General features: G+C 39.1%; 1 protein-coding gene across 1 annotated transcript in view; it reads right to left on the minus strand.

Annotated features, from left to right (window-relative positions):
* The window catches only part of LOC115217017 (N-terminal kinase-like protein), a 30,222-nt gene continuing 8,886 nt past the window's right edge, over positions 1 to 21,336 (minus strand). Inside the window, exons 4-20 of the mRNA XM_029786545.2 lie at positions 21,132 to 21,254; positions 20,237 to 20,436; positions 19,388 to 19,478; positions 18,118 to 18,273; positions 17,721 to 17,879; positions 17,227 to 17,334; positions 15,974 to 16,087; positions 15,461 to 15,553; positions 13,695 to 13,757; positions 13,232 to 13,420; positions 11,587 to 11,662; positions 10,562 to 10,738; positions 9,209 to 9,318; positions 7,965 to 8,087; positions 5,288 to 5,461; positions 3,642 to 3,783; positions 1 to 1,765 (exon numbers count right to left, since the gene is read on the minus strand). Coding sequence (XP_029642405.1) covers positions 1,623 to 1,765; positions 3,642 to 3,783; positions 5,288 to 5,461; positions 7,965 to 8,087; positions 9,209 to 9,318; positions 10,562 to 10,738; positions 11,587 to 11,662; positions 13,232 to 13,420; positions 13,695 to 13,757; positions 15,461 to 15,553; positions 15,974 to 16,087; positions 17,227 to 17,334; positions 17,721 to 17,879; positions 18,118 to 18,273; positions 19,388 to 19,478; positions 20,237 to 20,436; positions 21,132 to 21,254 — 2,241 coding nt within the window. The 3' untranslated portion in view covers positions 1 to 1,622. The remainder of the gene's footprint in view (positions 1,766 to 3,641; positions 3,784 to 5,287; positions 5,462 to 7,964; positions 8,088 to 9,208; positions 9,319 to 10,561; positions 10,739 to 11,586; positions 11,663 to 13,231; positions 13,421 to 13,694; positions 13,758 to 15,460; positions 15,554 to 15,973; positions 16,088 to 17,226; positions 17,335 to 17,720; positions 17,880 to 18,117; positions 18,274 to 19,387; positions 19,479 to 20,236; positions 20,437 to 21,131; positions 21,255 to 21,336) is intronic.

Raw genomic sequence — 21,336 nt, forward strand, 5'->3', positions numbered from 1 at the left:
TACCAGTTACGTACTGGGGTTGATCTAATCGACTTAATGTCTTTGTCCCCTCTATGTTTAGCCCCTTGTGGGCAATAAAGAAATAAGAAATAATGCACCCTACAGAATAATGACAAACTGATGCCAACAGATGTTTTGTCCTACAACTTTTTGTACCCAATGTAAAGAACTGATGCTCCTAAAATATCAAAGCCTGAAGAATACCAACCAGCCTCTTTTCTGCTCCACCATATGGACTTATCAAGAAAATGTCTGACGTCACTAAAATAGCAAAAACAACCACATGACCTGAATTGACCAATAGAAATCTAAAATGCTCTCCCCTCACAGAAACCATTGAAAACCTTTTCATTCTTTTCTCTCTGTTTACAAACGTCTGATGCTGTGGCTGTGATCTATGACCATAAAACTTTAAGTAGTGTGGTGCTGAGTCAAACTGTTGTGTAATAAGTGTAACACCAATCAAATATGTTGAGTGCAAGTTTGTTTTGTTTGAAAACACACCCGAGTGTGTATGTGTGAGTGTGTGTGTAGAGCATGTATGAATGAGAGGGAGAGGGAGAGAGAGAGAGAAGGGGAGAGAGCGCTGTGCAGAGCTAATTCTTTGCTCTTGCTGGAGACAAGACAACCTCTCTGGTGCTGGTGCCACAACGAAATGATGAACCCTGTAGAGTCTCTTTTGTACACTGGGTGTTAGGAAACGTACCCAGTCACAGGAATCGTGTTGAAAATGGAAAGTACGAGCAAGATGTGGTTCCGAACCCATGCAAGAGGGCGGAGAGTTGAAATGGCAACTGAATCAGACACGGATGATCTCTCCATCCAATGCCAGCATAGAAAGGGGCTATAAAACCGATGATGATGGTGATATAGAGACATCATCAGTTAACATCCGCTTTCCATGCTGGCATGGGTTGGACAGTTTGAAAACTGGTAAGCCACGGAGCTGCACCAGCTTCCGACCAGATTTGGCAAGGTTTCTACAGTAGCTGGATGCTCTTCCTAACACCAACCATCAACTCTGTAAAGTGATTTGGCAATAGGGAGGGTACTATAAACAAGAGAGAGAGCCCCAACATGTGTAGGAGGGGAGTAACCCCAAATAAGAACTCATTCTGACTGTAATGATGTGTCCAACCATGCCATCATGGAAAAGAAAATGTAAAATGATGAGGATGATGATGATGATGATGATGAATTCTTTCTTTTGCAGAATAAATTGCATTTAAAATTTTATAAATAATCAAAGAAGTCCTTAAAAGGAAATGATTTCCTTCTGATTGACTTCCTTCCCAATACTTTATCATTCACCAAAGACAATTTAAAATGGAATTTGTGGGTCAGTCTGGAACTGTCTTCACTCTCTCTCACACACGCACACACACACACACATAATTCCATAAAGAGGCAAAGATACTGACACCCAGTTTCATCAAATGGTCCACCTTGTTATCATGTTTTATATAAGTCGTGTATGTATAAGCATTACACACACACATTTATGTATACGTATATATATGTGTGTGCGTGTGTATATATTTCCATCCAAATACAAATATATTCAGACCATTTGTTTTGTCAATCTGTTGATCCATTCCTGTATTCTTCCTGGACCATAATCTTCAATCCAAATTCAGTTTCTTCACACCTAGTTTCAAGGCACCAGCCGTCTTACGTAATTCTCGTTTCTCTTGGAGTTCTTTCTGTCTTTGAAGTTTACGCTCCTCTCGCTCTCTCCTCTTCCTTTCATTCTCGTTGAGTGAACCTGTTGAGAGAAATCAGCACTTTACAACCCCAAATACATGAGAAGCCACAGAATTTAAGTTTAGGTACACAACACTATTGTGACATAGTTTCCTTCAGACATACTTTTGATATATATATATATATATATGTATATGTATGTATGTATATATATGTATGTATGTATGTATGTATGTATATATATATATATATATATATATATATATATATATGTATGTGTGTGTGTTTGTGTGTGTGTGTATGTGTATCATCATTCATCAACATTTAGTGTCTGTTGTCCATGCTGGCATGGGTTGGATGGCTCGGCCAGGGCTTGTAAGCTGGAAGGCTGCACCAGACCCCAGTCTGATTTGGGATGGTTTTCTATGGCTGGCTGCCCTTCCTAACGCCAACTACTCTGAGAGTGAAATGGGTGTGTTTATGTGCCACTGGCAAGGGTGCCATTTGCATGACACTGGTGTCTGTCACCAATACAGATTAGCACACATTCAGTCCTTTGGTGTTTATTAAAGAAACAAAGCATAAAACGAAATGGCTTGTGAGAGCTGAACAAGCCAAGCACAAAGATGAAGAAGCAAGTAAAGTGAGAGTCAGCAATGGTTTCAGAGATGGATTTATTATTGTGAAGGTCAGAGTTCATCCAAGTTCAGTCTTCAGTTCTCTCCTGTTCACATGAAAGGCACTGTGCCAGTGACATGTAAAAGGTACCCACTACACTCTTGGAGTGGTTGGCATTAGGAAGGGCATCCAGCTGTTGAAACCAAGGCAAACCAGACTGGAGCCTGGTATAGCAATCTGGTTTACCAGTTCCAGTCAAACTGTTTGACCCAGTGGTCCCTGAACTTTTTAGACCATTGACCCCTTCATGGAATTCTTGACCCTTCATTGACTGCCAGGCATGTACAAGGAAATAAATAAATAATAATAATTAAGTAGATGTACAGTTTCCAGGCATTTATAGATCCCTTGAATAGTCCCATCGATCCCCCAGGAGTCAATATTAACCATACCAACATGGAAAACGGATGCTAAATGAAGATAATGAAATCGAAATCAAACTCAGTGACTGGCATCCGTGTTAGTGGAGTGCTAAGAGTACCATACGAGTGAGATCGTTGCCAGACAAACAAACTGGCCTCCATGCAGGTGGCACGCAATAAACACCATTCGAGCATGATCGTTACCTGCGTCACCTAACTGGCACTTGTGCTGGTGGCACGTGAAAAAACATTCGAGTGAGGTCGTTGCCAGTGCCACTGGACTGGCTCCTGTGCAGGTGGCACATAAAAAGCACTATCTGAGTGTGGCCGTTGTCAACACCGCCTCACTGGCTCTTGTGCCGGTGGCACGTAAAAGCACCCACTACACTCTTGGAGTGGTTGGCGTTAGGAAAGGCATCCAGCTGTAGAAACTCTGCCAGATCAGATTGGAGCCTGGTGCAGCCATCTGGTTCGACAGCCCTCAGTCAAAATCGTCCAACCCATGCTACCATGAAAAGCGGACATTAAACGATGATGATGATGATGATTATATATATATATATATACACACTTGGAGTACCTGGCTTTGCCTGGGTATCTAAAAAAAAGTATCAGAAAGCATCACATAGCCTAAAGCCTTCTTGACAAGATGCATCCTGATGCAAAAATCTTACCTACCTGGGTAGAAAACTGGCCTACAACCTGGAACACCCACAAATTTCCTTATAAGATGGTATATAGTATGTGTGTGTGTGTGTGTGTGTGTGAAGTGCAATTATAACATTCTCTAAATAAGTATGGTAAAGAAAGGTTAAAAAAAAAGTCTTCAAAAATAGTTTAAACTAAAAAGAGGGATATTTAGTCCCTTAAAAACAAACAAGATCTTTAAGGTCATACCTTTATTTGAACCTGTGACATCCCAGTCTTCAGTATTGTCCCAACCATCTCCTTGCCAACTCTCAGGTTTAGATGGTTTACTTCCGATGTCTTCACTTGGTGCCTCTGGTGACTTACCACCACTAACATTTGGTTTGGTAGTCTAGAGAGAGAGAGAGAGAGAGAAAGAAAGTAAAGGGGAGACTCACAGCTGGGCAACAGAATGACTTTGTGCGGTTGTGGGGTTGGGTGTGAGAGAGTGCAAGCGAAAGATGAAGGGGAGGGGAGTGGAGAGTGCATTGCATCCTTAAGCAAGGTATTTCATTTCATTCAACTGAAAATGAGCACCAGTAACAGCTTGGGGTTAACACTATAAGGGACTGGTGCCCTGCCGAGGATAAGCTCTGCCTGGGGGTTGGGGTCAGTAAGCTGAAGATAAACTTTAACTTGAGTTCAATCCCTTGTCAAGTCGAATATCTTGGAAACATTTATAAAATCAAACAGAGGATTTGCGTTTGTATGAAGAACAGGGATCCCCAGGTGAAAAGAACAGGTTAAAAGCCACCACATCATTCTTTATAAACCCTGAAGTGGCTGACACACAAAATTCCCTTTTCACATAGTTATGAAAGGGCCAACTGATACCGACTGTCGACCTCAGCTAATAAAATGTTAATGGAGAGAGAGAGAGAGAGAGATCAGAACTGAGGTTTACAGTATGTGAAGGAAATGAGAGAGAAATCTTTTACTGGATAGGACACCAGTCACTCACAATGTAACTTCTCACATGGTCTCAGAGATATTATTAATAACCAAAAACAGGCCAACAGAGTGTCTATGTAGTCACTTGATCTACTAAAACTAACAACTAAATTACCTTCAAATCACGTGTTCTTGGGTATGTAATTGTTTTTTTTTAACATAAAAACCTGTGGGATGGATACAGCTAATACATGTTTGGGCAGCTCAGAGCAAAAAAATCAAACAATGAAAGTAGAATAAAGTGTTCTGCTCAGAAACATATTGAATAACCTGCACAGATTTCAACTGGTCACCTACGAAGGTGTGGTGGCCAAATAGCTTGTCCCTTTGGACAGTTAGAAGCTATTACTGCAACAACATGGTGAATTTTATGATTCATTACTGAAGGAGACTGACCAAGGACAGTCCATAATCTCAAGTATTTTCAGTGGTATCTACGTACAGCTAGGTGGACTGTGGCCACATTACAATGAACTATGCCACATTGTGATACCTACATACAGCTAGGTAGGCTGAACTATTGACAGTGTGCTGTGTTGGAGACAAGCACATTTCAACTGCTATAACATAATAATAATAATATAATAATGAAATTATTGTATACAGTACTCAAGTGCACCACAATATAATAATATAATATAATATATTAATATAATATATTATAATATATCTCTCAATAATATAAACCAATGTGGCTGTGGTTTACAGTGCAACATCAGTCGCACCCTTTGCACTTACTGAGTTGCTGAATCCTGAGCCATTTAACAGAAAAAACCAAACCCAACATGGTCAGGTTCCTGTTTTGTTATGTTTGGCAGGAAAGAAAGATCTCTGATGATTAATTGGATGCTGTATCTGCGATATCACACGGATGTTGATTATTAATTAAAATGGCGTGGAAATACCTTTTTCTTGACATTTGTCAGAGATGTGAAGAAATCTGCTTCGCTTTGGTTCTCGTCCCAGGCATAAGAACTGGCTGGTTGGAGCCCCGGAGTATCTAAAGTGGGAGAAAACTCGTCATCTCCCCAGTCACCCCAGCCCTCAGTGTTGCTGGGGGTTTCCAAACAGCTGGCCTCCTACAACATCAAAAATACATACAATAAATACATCAGCCTATCCAAGACAATCTGCAGGGTGGATGGTCATGGAAGGACAACCAGCCACAAAAAAAAAAAAAAATCTGCCTCAACTAAATTTTGTCAGAGCCATGCAAGGATGGTTGTTAAAACAATGAGAGAGAGAGAGAGAGAGAGAGAGAGAGAGAGAGAGAGAGAGAGAGAGAGAGAGAGAGAGAGAGAGAGAGAGAAATCACTTTGATATATTTCAAAGTGCTAGTTTTGAAGATTTCTTTCTTGGAATGTATTGATGCAATTCAATATATATATATATATACTAAGCAATAAAGGGTTTAGCAACAAATTGCCTTACCACATACCGAATTTAGAAATAGCAGTCAAAGAGTTATAGCTATTTCTTCTACTAAAAAGGGTGATCTCAGTAAAAACAGCAATTGGAAGGCAGACACAAACAGGTAAGAGAGAATGAATTGACGGCAATCTATCATACATTTTTAAGTTATCTACGGACGTACGTTTCGAAATCAAGCTTTTAGGAAAGCATAAGAATTAAATATTAAATATTAAATAATTCTATCTTACCGAAACTTCTTTTCTCTTCAGCGTAGAATACTATAATCATAAATGATTATATATTGAATTTTGAGATACTAGAAGGCACCAACTCAACTCAGTATCAGAGCGAGCTAGAATCCGCAACTAGTATCACCGAATTCAATTTGTGAATGAAACGATTGTGTCACCAGCCCCTTCCCACCCGCGTGAGGCTTTTACATGCCGAAGACTACTTGGTGTAATTGATAATTATTCCAAATTAATTAATTTCACCCTTCATTATTACGGATATATATATATATATATATGTGGTATAAATGGATAAAAAATACATATTTATTCAAAATTTTACTCTTTACAATTGTTTTGGTTACAAATATTCCACAGTTTGTCAGCTGACAGTGATCTCAAATAATTGCTACTTCATCAGAAGTAGAAAAATATTTTCAAATAAATAAACTGCTTGAAAATATTGTGTCAGAAATATTATATAAGACATGAAATCCTTTTTGGTTCTTTTTATGGAAACAAAAATGGTTTATAGGACTGCAAAAAGAATTGCTCAAATGAGACAGAGACAAAAAAACATCAAATTCAGGCCAATGACTTTATATAACACCACACTTCCATACGTGTCATCATATATAAACATTACCATGGCCTTCAATTTCACAATCAAGTCATTGACATACGCTACAATACGGGTGCAAAAACGTATTTAAAGAATATGGGAAGTCATCTGGTTTGCTCCCCACCACACCCACCTTTTTCTCTTAAAGTAAGAAATCTGCCCAAACTGTTTTTTAAGATTCTGAAGGAGAATTGCCGAAAGAATCACAAGTACTACAACATCTACAATAAAAGCCTCCATTTAATTTTCTTACTCAATAATGCCAAATATTTTTAGTCGATTGACATATTTTGGCAATTCATTTTGGTTACCTATTTTAGTAGATTTGTATTTTCCTTTTCTTGACTATATATTTGGTATTTTTATGTGCATTTCTATTTTTTACCTTCTGTGCTTTTATATATGTTGAAGGCCACGGTAATGTTTATATATGAGGAAATGTATGGAAGTGTGGTGTTATATAAAATCATTGGCCCAAATTTGATGTTTGTTCTCTAATCAATGTTTATATATATATATATATATATATATATATATATGTCACCAACCTTATTTTATGTTCCCTTTCCCATGTTATCACAGTGTGAGACAGTTCTTATTTGGTGTTACTGTCCTCCTAGCTGTTCCAGAGGACCATGGCTGGGTTGCTTGTTCCATATTTGACATTTTTTTCTATAACCAACTGGAAATTCTTGCTAACAGTAACTATTCTACAAATTGCACAGAGAGGACATTGACTGTTTCTCATCTCTCACAGAATCTATAACTGGCATTTTGTCAGTTACGATAACGAGTGTTGCAGTTGATCCGATCAATGGAACAGCCTCCTCGTGCAGTAAAAGTGTAAGTAGCTGAGTATTCCACAGACATGCGTATCCTTAACGTAGCTCTCAGGGAGGTTCAGCACAACACACAGAATGTGACAAGGCTGGCCCTTTGAATTACAGGTTCTACACATTTTTGCCAGCCGAGTTGACTGGAGCAATGTGAAATAAAGTGCCTCGCTCAAGGATACAACATGTTGCTGAGAATTGAACTCACAACTTTGTGATTATGAGCTGAATACACTAACCACTAGGCTACGTGCCTTTACAGAATCTAGAATGAGTTTATATCCTGACAAGATTTCATAGAATGGTCAGTTTTTATTGGCAAATCTTGTCTGGAATATAAACTCCTCATAGATTCCGTCTTAGACTAGAAACAGTATTTTCTCCCTCTCTCTGCCTCCCTTCTCTCTTTAGGTTACAGGTTTTAATGATAATTACAGGTGCAATTTATATATCTGCAGAAATATAAACCTTGGTGAATTCTTACCAGAGCATCTTCAAGACTTCCCCAGTTTTCATCATCTTCCCAGCCGTCAAACTCTTTCTTCTCTCCTGCTGCCACATTTTGGACATTGGACGAGTTCTTGGGTTTGTCATCGAGATTTAATTCCTAAAACAATGAAATATTAGAAACATTAACTAAAACTAACAAACCACCACCACCACCACCATGACCACCACTACCACCACCACCACCACCACCATGACCACCACCACCACCACCACCATCTAATGATGAAAACTTGTTTGGCTGAAACTGAACTCACTCTCAAAATTACTCTTGTTAAAGAATAATAAATTTGTACTACTCTACCAAATGGATTGAGTAATCCTTCGATTTAGTGTAAAACTGTTTTATAACATAAACCCAAACATTAATAACACACACACACACATTATATATATATATATATATATATTATATATATATATATATATATATATATACTACATACTACTCTACCTCTGGTATTTGAATACTATTTTTTCCACCTTGTTTCACATTTATGTGTTTACTCTGGTATATATCTATATATACACATACACACACAATAGGGTTCATTCATTTCCCTTCTACCAAACCCATTCACAAGTTTTAGATCAGCTCAATGCTAGAGTAGAAAACACTTGACTAAAATGCCACATGGTAGAATTGATCCTAACACCACATGGTTGAGAAGCAAGCTTCTTAACCACACAGCTGCCCCTGTGCACGTGTGTGTGTGTGTGTGAATGACTTTGGATTTCCTTCATCTCTCCGTGTGCCTTCATTTGCTGATTGTAAACAGTGGTTTCACGAATGACATCTTTTGTTTGCAGTCCACCACAAAAATATGTCCGGATTCTTTAACATGTCTTCACATGTTGCATGGTCAGTTGGAAACAAAAAGGTCTTGTTCATCTGGTGTCCTTTACTTCCAGTTGTCTACATAAAACATCTCCAGGTTGTTTGTTGATGAACAGACTGGGAAATTATTGCCTTACTTGGAAACAAGTGAGGGTCATATCTGGAATGGAATCCAATCTTAGAAAACTTTGCCCCAACATATTCTTGTCTGACCATTGAAAGGCTGGAGAAGTAGCCATTAAAATGACCAGGATGATGATGATGATGGTGGGTGTGTGTCGGACATCAATACCTGTTATCAAAAGGCAAGCGATGCTATGAAAGGCACACAATTTGCTACCAGAAGATATGAAATAAATCCAAGAAATATTTCTTTAATTTACCATTTCATTCCAGCCTTCAGACTCCCAACCTTCATTGCTTTTTGGTGTTTCTGGTTTGGAAGGAACAGAATCTCGCTCCTGAGACTCTTTTGCTCTCACGGGCGGTTGTCCTGCAACAAGAAGATGAAGAATAACAGCAAAATCATTATCAATAATAATAATAATAAAATGTTTGTGTGCATGAAGTATGGAGCATAAATGAAACAAGAAAAAAAAAACAACTGGTAGTAAGAGGAATCTGACATGACACACACACACACACACACACATCATTTGCCATGATAGATCGCTAGCCACTACACATTCTTTATTTTCTCTCCTTGTTTCTTTCTGTGGAAGAGCATAGGCTCGAAATGTTAAAGACTTTTTCACTTCCCGAGCGTTATACTAATACATCTGTTTGTTGTCTACTCCAACTGTCTTTGTCTTGTTTTTTTGTGAATTCTCCCCCTGTATATATATATATATATATATAATATATATATATATATATATATATACACACATATATACTGCTCTTCACCAATCCCACCTTAACATCACCCAGCTAGAGTTCTCATCCCTTCATCATTTACAGAACGCCTTTCTTCCCCCACCGCTCTCTCCTTCCTTTTCACTTCCTCCTCCCCACTTCTACAATGCATTTACACTGCTCATCCTCTTCTCTTCATCTTCCTATTCCAACGGGCCCCTTCCCACATCACACCCTCAGTCTCCTTTTCTCAGACTGACTTCTTTCCTCTAATGACCCTTTTAACATTCCTCTCTACTTTCCCTCACACCTACTAACATTAATCCCTTACACCTCTGGGATGCTCACCCCTTACAAATGTTAGATACCCTCACACCCCACACCCCTGCCTAATCCTTTCCTTTTTTCTCTCCTGTTCCATGCCATACAGCACCATCCTCTTCTCTTATAATTCTTCATCTCTCTGATTAGGGTTATCACCTTCCTTCTTTTATCTGCTCCCTCGTAGGATCACTTTAGGGCCTTAACCTTGCAAGTTACAAGGCAAGCATTATTCGTGCTGGTACCATGCACTTTGTGAGACTAAGATCCCCTTCGACTAAATGGGGCCACAAGAGAAAGGGAGGCAGCTTTATGTATGGGGATGAAAAGTTAAAGCCTGAACAAAGGGGCCAGAACAGATACAGGGCTGCTGACATTATCCAGGAGTGGGTGGAGGTGATTGGTGTGGAGTTAGAAAGTGAGATAAAGATGGGGGCCTGGGGGGTGGGTGGGTGAATAGAAGTTGAAAGAGTGAATGGAGAGAGGAAAGAGTAGAAATGAAGAGAATAAAACCAAAGTTGTGGCAAAGAAATGTGAATGACTGCCACAACATCACTTACCATCGGTTGGAGTTGAGGTTGGACTAGTGTTCACAGTAGGAGTAGTAGTAGTAGTGGTGGTAGTGGTAGTAGCACCACGGTAAAGTTTCGATGTAAGGGATGTCATCCCAATAACAGCCCATCCGGCCCAGCTTGAGATGTCTCCAGCTTTGGAGCCACCGGCTGTGACGTCTTTCTCTGTAAATACATTTATATATTGTAACAATACTCAAACATTATAATAACTGTTGCAAGAACACTGTAACACCAGTGTAACACCAGTGTAACACCATTGTAATAAGACAATAAGATCATATGACATTTGTAGCAACTCCAACATCAGTCGTAACAATATGGTCAGGTGAAAAATAACAGCTGGAATAATGATTCAAATTCTGGCACAAGGCCAGTAACTTTGAAGGGGGGGGGTTAGTTGTTCACATCAACCCCCAGTGTTCAACTGGTATTTAATTTATTGACCCCAAAACGAAGGAAGGCAAAGTCAGAATCTGAACTCAGAATGTAAATACAGATGAAATACCAATAAGTATTTTGCCCAACGTGCTAACGATTCTGCCAGCTCACCAACAGCAGTTGTAATAATGGTTTCAAATTTTGCCACAAGGGCATCTGTTTCAGAGGAGGGGGACAAGTCGATTACGTTGACCCCTAATGTCCAACTGGTACTTATTTTATCAACCCCGAAAGGATGAAAGGCAAAGTCGACCTCGGTGGAATTTGAACACAGAACGTAGCGATGGGCAAAATGCTGCCAAGCATTTCGCCCACCATGCTAATGGTTCTGCCAACTCCTCACCGCCTTTATAGCAGTTGCAATAATGACATCTCAATGGGGTACTTACCAATCATGGTACCTCAACGAGGTCACATTCAGCATGTAAGCCTTATAAACATGATGTATCCCATGGAGTAATGTCTTTGGATTGAAGTAGTTTGTTGGGCTCCAAAACTGAGACAACTGAGTCAGAATCACTTTAACAACAACAACAAACTATAAAACACACAACAACAACAACAACATTTACCCATTTCTTCACGTAATTCTGGATTTTCCGATACTTTTTCTAATTTGCTGAGAAAACCATTAATTGCTTTGAAACTCTGAAAAACAAAGAAAGTCTTTTAATTGACTGGGAAAGGGGTGGAATGGTGCCATTCTACATGCACAAGATGATGTTCACTTCTTTTCTATTATAAACTAATTAATCATGTAAGAAATTAATTGATTGATTGCTTTGTCAAAGTCTTTTGTCACACTTCCTCGTTACTGCCACAAGTCTCTGTAACAGTTCCATTTTCTGACATTTAATGCCTCTTCCTTCCGACCAATTTCTCACGCTTGACATCCTTCTCCTTTCTCTGCTTCTTTTCCCTTTAATCTTTCCGGTCATTGCTAAATTATCCAGGCCCTCTTTTCTCATCACATGGCCAAGAAATCTCAGTTGCTTGGGCCTTATCTCACAAAGCAATTTACTATCAAATGCAGTCTGGGTCATCACTTCTTTATTAGGCAATTTGTCCTTTGTCTGTCCATGCCATCCTCAATATTCTTCTTAACAATCATGCAACTGTGACCTTTTCACTGGCTTCCCTCCTTCATACTAATTCCGTATAAGTATAGTAATAGATTTTACAGTAATCAGAGCATGGTACAGTCTTGTGACTTGTGGGATCTTCTGGAACTGTCCATGTCAGCATGGAAAATAGGTATTAAATGACGATGAGTAATTAACAGAAACAACTTAATTAATCTTCATATTACACTGTCATTCCTATCAGTGAAGATATATGAAATAACCAACAGCTGTTCACAAGGTCACAAGTTCACATCTCACGGCAGAAGCAGTTGTTGTGTCATTCAAGTAAGGACAAAATTCTGTCGGACACGCATTCTTTCATCATCATCATTGTTCGACCGTGGTCGTGACAATGGAATTTACCATGTTGCGCCAGACTTCACGGTCCATCATAGCATTACGGAGGTCCTGTTGCTGGATGCCTAGATACCCAACAGTTTCCATTCCACACTTTGGGGTTGTGGCAATCACTTATAATATCTGAAGTGATTTGACATTAAAAAAATCTTACCATGAAATTATGATTATATAAATTGTAATGAGTGAATTAATTCTAAGAAATTATAATTAATTCAATTACAATTAATCACAAACTTCTTAACCACACAGGTGTGGATGTGAGACAAGAATTTGCTTCCCAACCACATGGTTTTGAGTTCAGTTCCAATGTGTGGCATCTTGGGGGAGAGTCTTTTACTAGAGCTCTGGGCCAATCAAAACCTTGTGACTGGATTTGGCAGGTGGAAACTGAAAGAAGCCAGTCGTATGTGTGTGTGTGAATGTATATTTGTGTCTCCTTGTCTAGACACTATGTGACAGTTGTAAATGAGTGTCACCTGTCATAGAAGCAGTGTCATCCATTTCCAGTTTTCAGTGAAAAACATTCTGGGTCATGGGAAAATATCACCTTGCTTGGAAATAGGTGTGTGACAGGAGAGGCACCCAGCTGTGGAGAATGGGACTCAATAAATTCCACCTGACCCATGCAAACATGAAAAACTGGACGTATGATGATGATGAAACCAAAGTGATTAAAGATGAGATGTTAAAATGAAACAAAAGATAAGAAATGAAAGGTGATGCATCGACTTACTTGATCCCGGACCGATTTACTGGAATCCAATGTCAAGACTGAGAGAGCAGGTATTAATCTCATTGCTATCTCAGACAGACTGTAATAATTCTGAGTGGCTGCCATGGCTAATATTCCAGCTTGTCGAGCTGGAGGGAACGGATCTTTGAGAGCACGGAGAAAGGCAGAGCAAATAATCTTTTGTCGGATCTGTTGGCAAAAAAGAAACATTTACTAAGAAGAGAGCTGTTAAACACACACGTATACAGTGTGTGTGTGTGTATGTTTTAATGTCATTAAGTGGTGGCACTTTAAGCTTTTGTCAAGGACCTCCACCATAAATGGGTTATTCTTTGCTTTCTCTGTTTGAGGCCAAATTAACTGAATTAAGTTAAAAACTTAAATTTGATGCCAAATAGAAAATGTACTGATTACACGTCATTATCTGTAATATTATGTTCAAAGGAGACAGAGGTATATTTACCTGGGGATTAAGGTAACCAGCAATTTTACCAAGGCACACAGTAGTATTAGTTCTGATTCCACCCTATAACAAAGAAACATTGGTTAGTCATGTTGAAATATCAGAGGAATAGCTAAAACGATAAACTCATCCTAGAATCTATTCTATGTTATTGCTATAATGAATCTATGATGGCAATATCCTGTGTTAGAGGATATCAGTGTGTCTCTTGAGCTCTGCTGGAAATTTTCCAAGTCCTGTAATGATTGAGCAGAAAATACCCAAAACTGGGTTTGTTTATTGAAATGGTCAGAGCGTCTTCCCTTGTGCTCAGATTATTGTGAAAATTGAGAGTGGTGTAAGAGGGTTTGTTTTGTTTTTAATGTAAATAGTTATTTGTACTAAAAAGAATGGTTGTGGATGTGTGGTTGTTAATAAATACATAACAACAAGTAGAAACAACTGATTCACTCAAAAAAGATAATGAAAAAAGAGGTTAGTAATTAATTCAATGCAATTAGTGACAAACTTGGACAAACAAACATCACAAAGAAATAAAGGGCTTTACTTTGATCCTTTTTTGTAGCATTTTTGTTATGTAATTTACAGTGAAACTGAATGACACCTTCAGAAATAGTATCCTCAGGTAGACATGGATGTTTTGATACAATATTCCAAAAATAAATGACAAAAATTGAGCAACAAATGCATCAAATGAGTGTCACAGAATATAAACGAACGACGGAGGAAAGGATTAAAGGTGTCTCACTCAGAGAATTTCTGACTTCCTTTAAAGATGGTTTTTTTTCAATTTGAATGTTCTCACAGTGGATCTACTTCCAGGGTGAGAATCTCTTTTCATAACTGACCAGAAACTGGTGGCCAGTTAGGTCAGTGTGCGTCCAGTTTTCTGTAATGGATATTCTTCTTCAGAGTGGCCGAAACGTTGTCCAAGTGGAGAGAAAACTCTGTATTTGCAGTATTCTAGAGTTCAGATGTCTTTCAGTTGTATCCTGGAGACGATCAGTGAAGAATTACTTGATTACCATTTCATTGAGAAGATACGTGGACAAGTGGTTAGGGTGTTACACCCAGGATTGCTGGATTGTGGTTTCAATTCCTGGACTGGGTGGCATGCACCGTTTTGGAGCAAAATGCTTCTTTTTATGTTGCTCCAGTGCTGTGTGGGGATTGGAATGCCAAAGAATAGACCCAACATTTCCTTTGTGTGTCATAAAAAGGCAACTAAAAAGAGGCTGAGGCTGGATTTTCACTCTGACCTCTTAAATCCTCACTAGCAGTGACCACCCAAGCAGACCCATGGGTTGGAGGGTTGTCACCTGAGTGGTAGAAGTGCCATCTGCCAGGAGTAGGGAATCAATAACAAATGGAGGCTGCAGTGATGTGCAGTTACAGTGCAAGCCTCCATGCTGCTGCTGCTGCTACTACTACAAGGTTTTCCATCATTGACAAATTTTCAAATTTTGGAGCCTTTTTGTTGAATTTTGAGGATTGAGCTGGATTCGGTCATGATTTAAAGAGAATTGGTGAGATAATTGGTAGAAGTAGGCTGGGAATTACAATATACCACAGCCACACAACAGACCTCCATGCAGGTTGTCAACCAAATGTCACTAATGAGAATTTGACAAAGCTGTTAGCTCTTGCATCCAATGTCCTGCGCTGAGGGACGACCTGGCCGTACAGTGACCAGCCCAGAGAGACTTAATCAAACTGAGGAAAGGTAAATGATAAGAATAATTGACAATTAGAAAGAACTTAATTACTTGGTCATCTTTCGACTGAAGACGGGCAAAATGTTTCATTAGTTCTTCGTTAAGGTTCTTGTAGTTTAATTTAGGAGCAAGGTGAAGCATTGCCTGTAATTAAAGAGAAATTTAGAAAACATTAGAAATTACAGAAGAATTATAAAAAGAAACTGAAAGTTTTTTTTGTTTCTTCTTTTGTGTGACAAATGGTTGGAGAATGGTTTCAATAGCAGACTCAGGAATAAATCAAGCCTTGTAGCAGATAGAAACACAATATCTTGCACCATCAAAGTCTTCTGGACTCACCAATGGAGTCTCAATGTGATCAATTGATATGCTAGAAACAAAAGCTAAACCTCTCTCAAATCATAATGAAATAAGAAGGACACATTAAATAATGTAGTCTATGATATACTATGGTGAATAAAAGACAACACGTTCCCGAGTGGGACGTCGATGATCACAGATCGGCTGGATTGGGTCTGATCTGGACTAAACAACAACAAAGAGTGGGCAAAGTGAGTGTGTTACCTTAATGGTACTTTCCCGCACAACTGGATTTGTATCCATGAATCCTTGGATAACATGTGGAAATATCTGGTCGTTAACTGTCGGAGTTTGAAGATGTTCAACAAAAAATTCAATCTACAAAAAATACAATAAAATATAAAACAACAAAAATATAAAATATATATTTATAGGTTATTGATTATGAAAAGGTCTGAGACCAGCTGTTATGATTTACTACACACACCTTGGGCAAGTGTCTTCTACTATAGCCTCAGGCCGACCAAAGCTTTGTGAGTGGATTTGGTAGAAGGAAACTGAAAGAAGCCTGTCGTATATATGTATGCGTGTGTGTCTGTGTTTGTCCCCGCAACATCGCTTGACAAATGATGCTGGTGTGTTTACGGCCCCGGAACTTAGCGGTTCGGCAAAAGAGACCGATAGAATAAGTACTAGGCTTACAAAGAATAAGTCCTGGGGTCGATTTGCTCGACTAAAGGTGGTGCTCCAGCATGGCCACAGTCAAATGACTGAAACAAGTAAAAGAGTATACCTACACATCAGTTTCACTGAGAGGAGAGAGAAATGATTGTGGGAATGATGTGTCTGGTCAGATTCTTAAGGTACAAGAAAATGGATAGGAGAGAGGCTAGGGATACAGAATGGATGGGTAGGTTCACAGGAATGTGAAAGGAGAGAGAGAGAGATGGTTAAGAGATGGAGATAGAAGTGAAAATGGATGGAGGGTAGTCAATAGCAACTCAGTTTGGGGGTGGGGGAGGTAAAGGAGAATAAGAGTGGGTCAGGGAGGAAGAGGAGGAGGTGATAAGTGGTAGTATATAAAAGTGGAAGGAGAGTGGGAGAGTAACAGTATAATAAACTGGATAAATGAGAAATAGGGAGACAATGTGAACTGCAGGAAGTGAGGGCTTGGCCCAGAAGGGACATTCTCGAAAAGTTGCAGGTTGACAGCTGCAGGAATAATGAGAGGCAGAGAGGGAATTTCAGGGGGATGATGTTGTGGGGAGGAAGGATTTTGATGGTTGTAGTGTTTGTGGAAATGACTGTTGTGATCTGTTTCTGGTGTCAGTGGTGAGTAGGGTGGTGGTGTGGGAGTAGTGGGGCTTCAGAATCATCCTTAAAAAACCATATTCCTCACCTATTTGAAACTAAACTCCTTACCTGAGGAGAAAAAAAAACAGAAGAACAATAAAACTACACTTGCTGTTTGAACCATATTCTTAAGGTGTACCAAAGAACAAGAAGTGGATATTCACCTGTTGAAGAAGTTTGACACGAGTAGCACGATCTGGGGAAGAAAACAACTTTATAACACAGGGAACTATTTTTTTCTGGTATTCTTCAGACTGGAGAAGTTTGCCCACCTGGAATTGATTAGAAGAAATATTAATAGAAAGAGAAATTGATGTAAAGTTACAAAGTGGTCTGGGTGCATTTTACATGGCACCAGCACTAGAGAGGTGGCCAATTTATTTGTAATAAAAAAGAAAAGACCCTTGACTGAGTGGGGATATAGCAGGGAGGGAGGTGGCTGTATGCCAAGTGTTGAGAAGTTAAGGTATGAAAGGGGTACAGGGCTACCATGCATTATTTAAGGGTGGATGGGAGGAGCTGGAAAGAAGACAATGATGATAGTGGTGAGAAATCTGCACTTTTATATTCTCAGATGAATTCTAAATCTTCTTTGTTGTTATTGTCAACAAGCAATTACAGATTCTAGAACGTTTATATGACTCTTTAGAAATCCTACCTTGAAAAGCGGTGCCAATACTGCAGAACCAGCATTACCATATTGGAAAGCATCTAATAATTGTGGTAGAATCTTGTGTTTACAGAAATGTTGAGGAAAGGAATCTATGGCAGGAGTCAGGTTGCTGAAGAATTTATTTTTTGCTGCTTGGTCTTGGATCTGCAAAATAAGGGACAACAGCATCACAATGAAAACATCTCAGATTCAAAAACTAAGATTCAAATATTTTAACATTTACAAAAATATCATCAACTTTAGGTTTATATCATCAATACACATTTGTTTGTCTACCTGTATATCTGAAAGCTAGCGAGTGGATTTGATAGATGGAAACTGAAAGAAGCCTGTCATATGTGTGTGTGTGTACATGAAAATATGACACAGTCAGAGTACTCACTTGAATTTCTTCAAGGAACATAATTGTCTTCACAAAACTATTGTCCATAAAATTGCCATTCTCTTGGCAGTCCTGGAGGAAAGCTGAAGGATTTGGTCGACTTTTGGGATTGGCACTGACTAATTGACAATAGTTCCGTGCTAAATTCTTTGGAATCTGAAATGAAGAAAACATTGAAGAATAAGATTTGAAACACAAAACATCTTTGGTGAAGTTATTCCTTCCTGGAATTTATACTTCCATAGTTAAAGTAGTTACCATTTTATAGAGAGAACCGTGTTTGGTTTGCTAATATAAAACCTTTGTTTCACAAAAATAATTTTAACTCTTTAGCATCAAAACCAGCCATATCTGGCACAAATATTCTCCCTGCTTTATGTTCCTAACAGCCAGATCCAGCCTCTCACACCTACCCTACAATGTCAGTCTAATAATTACATCATCAAAATCTCAGAGCTACAAGATAATCCAGGATTAATTCAAAACAAAGTGAATAAATGTTAGATTTGGCAGAGGAATGTGAAGGGTGAAGGATTCAACCACGTTGATTGTTTATCAATGAGCTTTTCTTTAAGGACCACTGAACCTTCAACATTCAGTGGTTCTCTGAGGAAAGGGAAACAAGAGTGGGATGGTACACTTCAGTGAATATTATGCAAACTGTGTGAGGAGGAGGAGTGTGTTGCGACAGGTGTGCTTAAATAACGAGTCTACTTGATTATGTGGTTGGGAGAGTGTACTTACCTTTTCTATGAAAGAATAACCTGGGGTTTTGTGTAGGGTACCCCAAGTTGCCCAATATGTTTGCTGGTCATTTTGGGGATCATTATGCTTTGTTCTTGATATTTTCCCATTTTTACTCAATTTTTATATTTCATCCCTATATTGCCAATAAGGTCTTTACCCCTTGTGGCCAATAAAAGAAATCATTATCATTATTACTGAATTGAAACCATGACTTAATCAAATCTTGGCATTAATCTAATTAATAACACCTTTCCTACAAGCCAGCAGCTGCTGCAGCTGGGGCAGTCACCATCATCATCATCATCATTGCTGTCATTGTCATTACTGGGTTATTTTATTTGATTTCTTCCTTTAAATCATGCTTTAATTACATCTGCGTTACATATAAGCTTCTAATTATTTTGTGTATTTCTAATGTTTCCAACATAATATATTGTAGACACACTCTTTGATTTCCTGAGTGGCATGTCTAATTAGTTCAGCAGTAAAAATGGTGAAAACGAAGATATTTGGGAACACTTACCTTTCCGAGGGACTTTAGGGCTGAGGACCGAGGCAGGGGTCCATTGAACACCTCCCATATCAAACAGCCTAAACCCCACATATCAATAGACCTGTTAATGAGAAGAGAATATATATATATATATATATATACATATATAAATGGGTGTGTATATATGTACTGATATGTGTATATGTACAAGTGTGTGCATGCATGTATCAGTGTGTGTATATTTACAGGTGTATAAGTGTGTGTGTTTAGAAGTATGTGACACTAAATGTGAGAATGTTTACCTGTGACAAACTGGCACAAAATCCAGGAAGGGCCTTAGTTCTTGTTTGCTGTTTATCATAAACCAGTGCAGAATAGTTATAGCCTAATGGTACCTATTGACAGCTAGGTGGAGTGGGCTGCTACAGGCAGATAATTGTCTGATGCATGGACACTACACAGAGAACAACAACACGCTGTGGTACTTAGACCCTAAATAAACATGTTACAAGCATGTTATCACCTGAGACATTGAGTCTCAGGTGATTTGTTTACTTCAACCCTAGGCTACCATTGGACCAGGTTCCACTTGTCAGTCCCAGATGTATTAAACATCTCTGCTGAAAGCAAAATGAGCCAATGAGGGAACCTCAAGAAGATTACTCACATGGCTAGAAGCAGCAGCCATATCTCGTTGAAACAGCACCAAGCTGCTTCAGAAAGGGAGGCCACATTAGACAGTGTAGCCCTAGATACACTGTGTCTAAATAAACAGTATGATGGTTACAGCTGAATGCATTATAGCATTGACTGTTGCAGCTGAGCAGAGCCGGAACAACAACAACAACAACATACAAGATATATAAACCAGGGACTTACCAGACGTGACCTCCAGTTGCTTCTGGTGGGTCGTACATCTTCAATGTTGGTAAAACTTTCACCGTTGGTTGACCGCTGGCTGAATATAAATAATCTACTCCACCAATCTTCCATTCTCCGGCCAGGTCAACAAACACTGACCATAAATTAATGTTGTTGTGGATGAAACTGCAGTCGTTGTTTAAGAAAGCAACACCTTTCTAAAAGTAAAAAGAAAACTGATGGTGTTCGATATTTTATATGAGAAACAGGAAGTAGGGGTGAGTGGCGAGATGAAGAAGGGGACAAGCAGTTAACGGGGTTGAGGGTTTGTATTTATTATGGGGTTCACTGTACTGTGTCCAGGGCCAAACATGCAACAGTCAATAGCTCAGCCCATCTGGCCAATTGCAGGTACCTTTACAACATGGTATACTTTACAGCATTGTATCAACGACTAAGAATATTTTGAGCAAAAGCTCAGTCTACCTGGATGTAAGCAGGTACCACCATACTGAAGACAAATATGAAAAACGGTTCCTATATATATATTTACACACACACACACGTCTGTGTTTGTGAGTTTGTTTAGATACCCACCCCAAAAGCCGCTCCCAATGAGTGGCGTCGTTGCTGCTGTCATTTCGTCTTGAATTGAGTGGACTGGAACAATATGAAACCAAGGGTCTTGCTCAGGAACACATTGTGCTGCTTGGTCCAGGAATTGAACCCCCAATTGCCAGATTGTGAGTGCAACACTCTAACCACAAGGCCTTGTATTTAGCAGATGTAAATACTGGAGGCTCAGAAAGAGTCTACAGAGAGAAAATCACTCTAATAAATTGCAAAGAAAGGGAGAAACCTGCTCAGTTCTGGTGACAAGTGGTGACCTTGGGTTAAACAATAAACAACATACCGCAACTTGATGAAGTCCCCAGGAGATGGCAAGTTCGTTGCAGCTGCCTTCTTTATTGTCCTCAGTGAGATAGGAACAAAGGGGGACAACTGATTCGGTCACAATGTAGATTATACGATCAGACTGCAAAGAAAAGAACACAATACACATTGTTAGCGTTAAGAAATGTTAACAAGTCGAACGAAAATTAACGTATAGGGCCGTG

This window comes from Octopus sinensis, linkage group LG11 (genome assembly GCF_006345805.1).
Source record: "Octopus sinensis linkage group LG11, ASM634580v1, whole genome shotgun sequence".
Lineage (NCBI taxonomy): Eukaryota > Metazoa > Mollusca > Cephalopoda > Octopoda > Octopodidae > Octopus > Octopus sinensis.